Raw genomic sequence first — 7,500 nt, 5'->3', positions numbered from 1 at the left:
TTTTATGAATTTGGTCCGGTCGTCTGAGAAAGTTTCTGACTGTGTTTGGATCCATTACAACAGGAGAGAAGTGCACCATCGTCTTCATGCTGCTCCAGATGTTGAAGACCAGGTTGCCCAGATGTTTGGCCTGGTCTATCAAAGTTCCTGGGCCCAGCTGCGGTATGTACATATACACAAATATCTTCTTTAATCAATTTAGATTTATGCAATAATTATTTTCAAGCCCGACTGACTAAAACTGTCTATTAAGTCTATAAATCGTCTTTGATAATGAATTTGTGTGATCACATGTTCCAGGTTAATGTACACGACCAAACAACAGGTTTAGAGGGGTTAAAGGCCCTTCATTGCTGCTTGCGAATGTAACTGGCTCTTATGGTGACAGAAAGTCAATACATGCATCATGAATTTCGGACTTCCGGTCATTGCGCGATGCATACTGGGAAGGATTTTTGTTTCCATGTTTGTTTTCCCAGTGGGATGCGTCTATTGACAAAGTCGATCTTTTCAAGTCTTTTGAACCATTTCACTTTTGTTTCAGGGTTCTGATATTGTCATATTTTAGTTTTGGGATTCAGACGTCGTAATTGTGTGGTTGTTGGATCCTAACAGCGACGCGACACAGACGCGACTTGACTGTCGTCACTTCACAACAATTAACAGAAGAAACACGCCTCAGACCGAACCAGGACTAAACCAGGACTAACGCAGGATTAACCTAGGACTGATTCCAGGACTGAACCAGGACTAAACTAAACATCGTCTTCATGCTGGTCCAGATGTGGAAGAACAGGTTGCCCAGGTGTTTGGCCTGGTCTATCAGAGCTCCTGGGCCCAGCTGTGGTTCGTCCAGCAGGGGGCAGCGCTGCACTCTCTCCACTGCAGCCTTGTACTGGAGCAGGAAGGAGACGTCTGCGGCTCTCAGCTGCTCCTCTGAGGCTCTGGTGGTTTCTGACAGAGCTTCTATCTCTCTGTCTGCATACGTTTGGTTGTAAAGTTAATGTTTAAATCATATTGTTCACCGTTGTACACAGTTCACCTCTGGACTAATTATAAAAAAGACAGTTTACAAAGACTGCAGGTGTCTAGAATGACGCTTTACGGTGCTTTTGAGGTCACGATGCACGAGTGCGACTGAACCCTAACCCTTGTTACTGCTCGAGTGAACACTTTGCAAGCTGCACTTAGAATTTTAATGTTCAGTTTTATCTGCAGACTGAACAAATCAGACAATGGAATAATAAATAAAAGTCACTTACAAATATGAGATTCAGTGCAACACTGGTGTGGTCGTCTTTTAAAAACATAAATGTTTATTGTTTTGTGTTGTCATTGTTTAAAAATGGAATAAAGATGATGATGATGATGATGTCTGCATTTCAGTCAATTTTGTAAAAATACTGATGTTTGTCAAGATCCTTTTCACATAATATATTGTATATGTTTATATTTTTGTCTGTGTAAAATGTAAAAGAAAAATCATAATAACACACAGACACATTTGTGCTATACCTTTTATTATTCATCATTACTGATTTTAAAACCCAAACATGATCAACAATACAGTTAGAATTAATTTCAATACATTTTAAAAGTGTTTTATTCGAAGTCCCGCCTCTAAGAATTTAAAATACATGATCAAATATAATCTTATAAGACAAACAGCAATATAAATGTGGATAAACAATGAACCAGCAGGACATTCTGACCTACTGGTCTGAAATTATACAAACATCTGTTCACTTTATTTCACTTACATTCATTTTCATTAACAAATATGTTTAATTGTTCAGTAGATAATACAATGATCTAATATCATCTCATTATACAAGTACATGATCATTATGTATGAAAAACAAAGAACATGGACAGTCTCACATATTGGTCCAAATCTGTATTTCTAAGTCATGATAAAATCATCAAAGTCCCCGTCTGACCTGTAACTTGGCCTTCCCCTGCTTGTCTCCATGGAGATATAATTAGTTTAATGCTATACCCTGGGACATTCTAAGCAATGCAATAACATTTTCACTGAGACAAGCAGGTGAGGGACCCCCCACCAGAAAAGTTGCCCAGTGCACCTTTAAGTGAAAGTGAATTGATTAGAAAAATCAAACTAAAATGAAAAGTCAGAGTCTGTTTACAAAATAAACTAAAAATAAGAGAAATCTAACAGTTTAATCTGTGAGATTGTTTGTGTGAAAAATAACTCTTATCTTCAGTTCATTAGCTCCTCGTCTCGTTACTTTTGTCCTATTTGTTCCAGCACAACTTTCATCTGATTCAGTACACTGTCAGTTCTGATGACAGATTGTGAGAACAGTTTCTCGGAGCTGATCTGTGTGAAAGAGTGAAGGAGAGCGTCAGTGTCTAAGTCATAAAAACTCACTTCATGTTTGTCACAATCAAGAAGGACTCTGATCCTTCGAGGACGTGGTGTTAGTTTGAGATTAACACTGTCTTCGTCATTGTTGTGTGTTTTATATTTGCCTTTAGACAAACTTATAGCCCATCCATCATCCACATCTTCTCCACTATCACCATGATCACTGCCATCACCATCATCATTGGCCTCATTCTCACTGTCGCTGTCGTCACTGTCAACAGTCATCTAAATCAGGCATTACATTTTTGGTGGTAACTCCAGTTACCCAGCTGTCACTGTCTCCCACTTCTACAATCCAGCTGTGAGAGCCTGAACTGTAACCATCAGAGCAAACACCTAATTCACTGTTCTTATTTTTTTTTTTCAGTGTCCAGCTGGTCACATCGTCCAACATGATTTCATTTCCGACAGTGTTTAGATCCAGAACAACAGGAGAATAGTGCACCATCGTCTTCATGCTGCTCCAGATGTGGAAGGCCAGGTTGCCCAGATGTTTGGCCTGGTCTATCAGAGTTCCTGGGCCCAGCTGCGGTTCGTCCAGCAGGGGGCAGCGCTGCACTCTCTCCACTGCAGCCTTGTACTGGAGCAGGAAGGAGACGTCTGCGGCTCTCAGCTGCTCCTCTGTGGCTCTGATGGTTTCTGACAGAGCTTCTATCTCTCTGCTCACAGCCTCCATCTTGTCCTTCATCTTCTGAATCTTCTGCTCCTCTTCCTCCCTCAGAGCCTTCAGCCGGGCCTCCTCTTCCTCCTCCAGAAACTGGTGCATCTTCTTAAACTCATCACAGATCTGCTTCTGTGCATCCTGAGCCTGATCCTTTATACGCTCTGTAATGGCCAAAAGATTGTTTTGAACGTCCTTAGTCTTCTCTAGGTGTTCCTTCAGAGGCAGCAGGGACTGGTCCAGCTCCTGTCTGAGCTCCTGTGCTGTTTCTACTATGGGCCTAAAGCGGTGGTCTTCATGAACTTTAGAGTCTCGGCACACCAGGCAGGCAGGCTGCTGGTCAGTCAGACAGAAGAGCCGAAGTTTCTCTGAGTGCAGTGGACACACATGTTCTTCTGGAGCCTTGTTCTCTCCCTGCTGTACATAGGCCTCACACAGGTTCCTCAAAGCCAGGTTCTGTGGAGGATCGCTCCTGGAGGATCTTCTCTTACAAACAGGACACTCCTTTGTGGGCTTCTCTCTCCACCAGCTCTTCAGACAGAGCTCACAGACGCTGTGGCTGCAGGACAAAAGCACAGGCCTCTTATAGATCTCCTGACAGATCGGACAGGACAGCTCCTCCTCTGATCGTGAAGACATTGTGAACGTCAAACCTGAAGCACACACATAATAACACACTTATTGTTCTGTCTCATGCACTCGTGTGCTGGAGCTGCAACGTCAAAGTTAAACTTACCTCAGCTGATGGCAGAGAGAGAAGTCTGTGCTGTTTGGCTCCCAGTGGAAAACTAAAGAGAAAGTAAAATGAAGGTTTATGTTTACACTGATATGACTTGGTTTAGTGGAGTTTGGACTTAATAAGTTATGAATTAACTCATAATAAAATATAATAAATATTTCTTCAAAAGTACATAGAGAAGACAATATTTTAAAGGCACACATTCATGTCCTCCACCTGCACTGTTTACTGGTCACTGTTTCCTACAAAAGATGTAAAAATAAATAAACAGACATCAAAACAATACGTAAACAATGTAATTTTTTCATTTCTATATTTTTTCATTTCATGAATTTGAGACCTCTATAATTTTATTTTAACTATTCACCAATTCATGAGTTTTTTTGTTTGTTTGTTTGTTTTCCACCTTCTGCCCATGAAAATTTCTTTAAACTGATAAAACATCTGAATCTCAAAAAGTAGAACAAGCAGAAATTTCAAATAACTTTCATCAGGTTAAAAAAAACTGTAAGTATGAAATGTTCCTCTCCTCATGATCCGGATGTGTGTTAGATTTGCAACAATGTACTCGAGTTTCCAGTGCAAAGCCCTTTTCAGACTGACCAAATGTTAACCCTATGTAAAGGCACGTTGGCGTGTGAATGAAGTTCTGCGGCGCGAATGGCGCAAATTGGGCAGCGCAAATCGCATGTTTTGACCAGCGCGAATAGGCAAAATGAGCTGTGCGAATTTATGAAACTGGCGTTGATGCGCGAATTCCCAAAAGGGAGGGGCTCACGAAATTCCCCAAAGTTGAAAATTTTTAACTTTCTGTGAATATTTGCATCACGTCAACCAATCAGGGGCCATGTTCTGACAGTGACGTATAAACTGAGACAGACGTGACCTTTGATTCAACATGGAGGAGACGCTCACTGTTCCCGTGGGAAACAAGGTGATATCATACGACACCAGCACGAGCCAGAACAGAGACGGAGTAAGCTCCACAGAGCAGGACCTACACCAGACTCTGTCCCCCTCTCCTTTATTCTGAACTGGGTCTCAGTCTCTGTCTGGTCCCGGTCTCAGTCTCAGTCCTGGTCAGCTATGCTGGACTTTTGAGCCACATACAGACTGAACCAGGACTGAACCAGGTCTAAACCAGGACTAAACCATGTCTAAACCAGATCTGAACCAGGACTAAATGAAGACTAAAACCGGTCTCAGTCCCTGTCTCAGTCCGGTCTGATCCCAGTCTGGTCAGATTTGTGGTCCAAATCCGCCATTTTTCCAAATGAAAACAGCAGATGCAGAGGACAATGCACATCCGCAGTTGATCCTTCTGGAGCAAATACAGCGAATACATCGGATTTACTTGCGCGACCAAATTCCCAAACTCAAGCGACCTGGACACACAAATGAAGCTAATGACTCAAAAAGTCAAGCAGCAAACTATGGGTGATTGACGCAATTTGTTTGCACCAGACGCGTGCACTCTGAACACGGCTGAAGAGTTTGTTTTCGTTAAGTGATATACAACTGACATCTACGTACTCCCTATTCTATTTGAGACTCGTGTTTCGCATATGTACTTTTGCCTTATATGTATATTCTCTGTACCAAGGTTTCATGTGTACACACACCCAGTCTACTCATTATCATAAACTATAAATACTGATGGTCTTTTGTCTGGGCCCCCGGGGCTGCTCGCGAAGGCATCCTGATATTATTAAACATCTTTCATGTAACTATTCAATTCTTATCAACTACATTCTGCTGATATCAAAAATCATCTAAAATATTAAGTCATTTTCAACTCTGGAAGGTAAGAGTCAATTATAATCAAAATGAACTTACCTCAGTTGATGGCAACAAGACAATAAATGGACTGTCAATGTAAATAATGGATTAGAAATTCTCTTGCAATGATCCTGTGAGGGTCTGACGGTCTGGAGAGATCAATATAGTGTGATCCAGTTCTGCAGCTATCCCGTCTCTGAAAGTACTTTCGATTATCTTCCTGTTTCAACTAAGTTACGCAAAAAAGGCGTAGTAAATGATTACTTAAAAATGATCTACTGTTTCCTTGTACACAGAGTAGTTTGTTTTGGCAGCAGTTGAGTATTTTCACTTTCTGTGATCTCTGGACTGACCCCAGTGTGCTCTACATTTAGGTGGTTTTTCACCTGTGACAAAATCCACTGTGAGGACTGTGTGCACTGGTGACAGAAGAAAAAAGTTTGTTGAACAACACAGAGACAGACCCAGGCTCAGCAGAGCAGGAGAAAACGTGTTCTGATGAAGAGAAGATGCATACTTTCTTTTCAGTGTCAATAAGATAAGACACTAGTCTGACAAGATTTTATGAATTTGGTCAGGTCGTCTGAGAAAGTTTTTGACTGTGTTTGGATCCATTACAACAGGAGAGTAGTGCACCATCGTCTTCATGCTGCTCCACATGTTGAAGACCAGGTTGCCCAGATGTTTGGCCTGGTCTATAAAGGGTGAAGTATGGTTCTATGTTGACTCAACGCGCACTGCCGTCACCGTGCCACAGTCATTTTTGATTTATGGATCTGCATTGAGGCCTATACTCAGCCAAGTAATTCACCGCCACAACACTAAGAGGCTAGAACATGTCTATTCATATAAACCTGTGTCTGTGTGTTCGACCTGCAGACGTAGAATTTCTGAAAAGTTTAACATGAACCATCTCCAACACGACAGAAACACAGAACAGACTCACCGTCAGCAGAACACCCCTCTGTCACAGAAAGGGGAACTCCACTGAGCTGTGTCCTTTTTAAATCCGGGCAGAAGCTGAACCACAAGGAGCAAGCTGTTTTTTGAGCGTTTTATGCAAGTTTACGCAAATGAGCTATGCGGTTTTAAGTTTTGTTCCTAAAATACACATCAAAATATGCGCAAAGTTGCATTACACACATTATTACTCAATGTATATTGAAAGAAAGGAAAGCGGAGTACAGGAAATGTCTGTAGAGTGGTGGTAGAGACGACCAATCACAGCCCTTAATGTCGGCGTCACTTTCCCTGGTGTCTGTGTCATTTAGAAAACAGACGTGTAGTCAGAAAATTTCAGAGGTGGGGGAGGTTAGGGGGTTCTCTGCATGGACGTGACTGTTACGACCCCGGTGGATCAAACATATTAAAGAGGACACAGGAGGCGCAAAGGTTACAAAAGTAAAAGTTGCATTTTTAATTTACTTTATAACGCTAAAACCCATCCTGTACCCAAAAACAAAGGCACAACTGAAAGGTGGACCTGGTGAGTGCCAAACAGAACTAAATGATGCGGCACGGGGCCAACCCCGTATAGAGCCGTAGAAGCTGGTGCCGACTAAAGGGGAAAAAAGACATCCCCAAACTAATCTTACCAAACAAAAGGTGAAAACAGGACAGCCGGTCCCACCAGGTCAAATACAAAAGGCTTACAGCAGCTAACAGACATGGCGACGAGCACTCGCCCAGGTGCGTGGAGGGCAAGCTGTGCGTAGCGACAGCGCAGGAGCAAGAGAGCGCGCCACAGACAGACATTTATACCTGAACCAGCCACGCCACAAAACATACATACAAATAAAAATACACGCAATGGGATGCACAAAGGGGTGGCAGCACGTAACAGTGACGATTTGACGCTGGACCGTAAAATGGCCTTTAGAGTTCCTGGGCCCAGCTGTGGTTCCTCCAGCAGGGGCAGCGCTGCACTCTCTC

The 7,500-nt window shown here is 42.4% G+C and overlaps 1 protein-coding gene across 1 annotated transcript in view; it reads right to left on the bottom strand.

Annotated features, from left to right (window-relative positions):
* Positions 1-2,245: 2,245 nt before the first annotated feature.
* The window catches only part of LOC129410949 (E3 ubiquitin-protein ligase TRIM35-like), a 6,364-nt gene continuing 1,109 nt past the window's right edge, over positions 2,246-7,500 (bottom strand). Inside the window, exons 2-3 of the mRNA XM_055160077.1 lie at positions 2,631-3,671; positions 2,246-2,575 (exon numbers count right to left, since the gene is read on the bottom strand). Of these exons, the coding sequence (XP_055016052.1) occupies positions 2,246-2,575; positions 2,631-3,671 (1,371 nt within the window). The remainder of the gene's footprint in view (positions 2,576-2,630; positions 3,672-7,500) is intronic.

Source organism: Boleophthalmus pectinirostris, unplaced genomic scaffold, assembly GCF_026225935.1.
Source record: "Boleophthalmus pectinirostris isolate CB_2022bp ecotype Guang Dong unplaced genomic scaffold, ASM2622593v1 HiC_scaffold_3, whole genome shotgun sequence".
Taxonomy (NCBI): Eukaryota; Metazoa; Chordata; class Actinopteri; order Gobiiformes; family Gobiidae; genus Boleophthalmus; species Boleophthalmus pectinirostris.
Note: the sequence above shows the minus strand (reverse complement) of the source record. Positions and strands in the feature narration are given on the sequence as shown.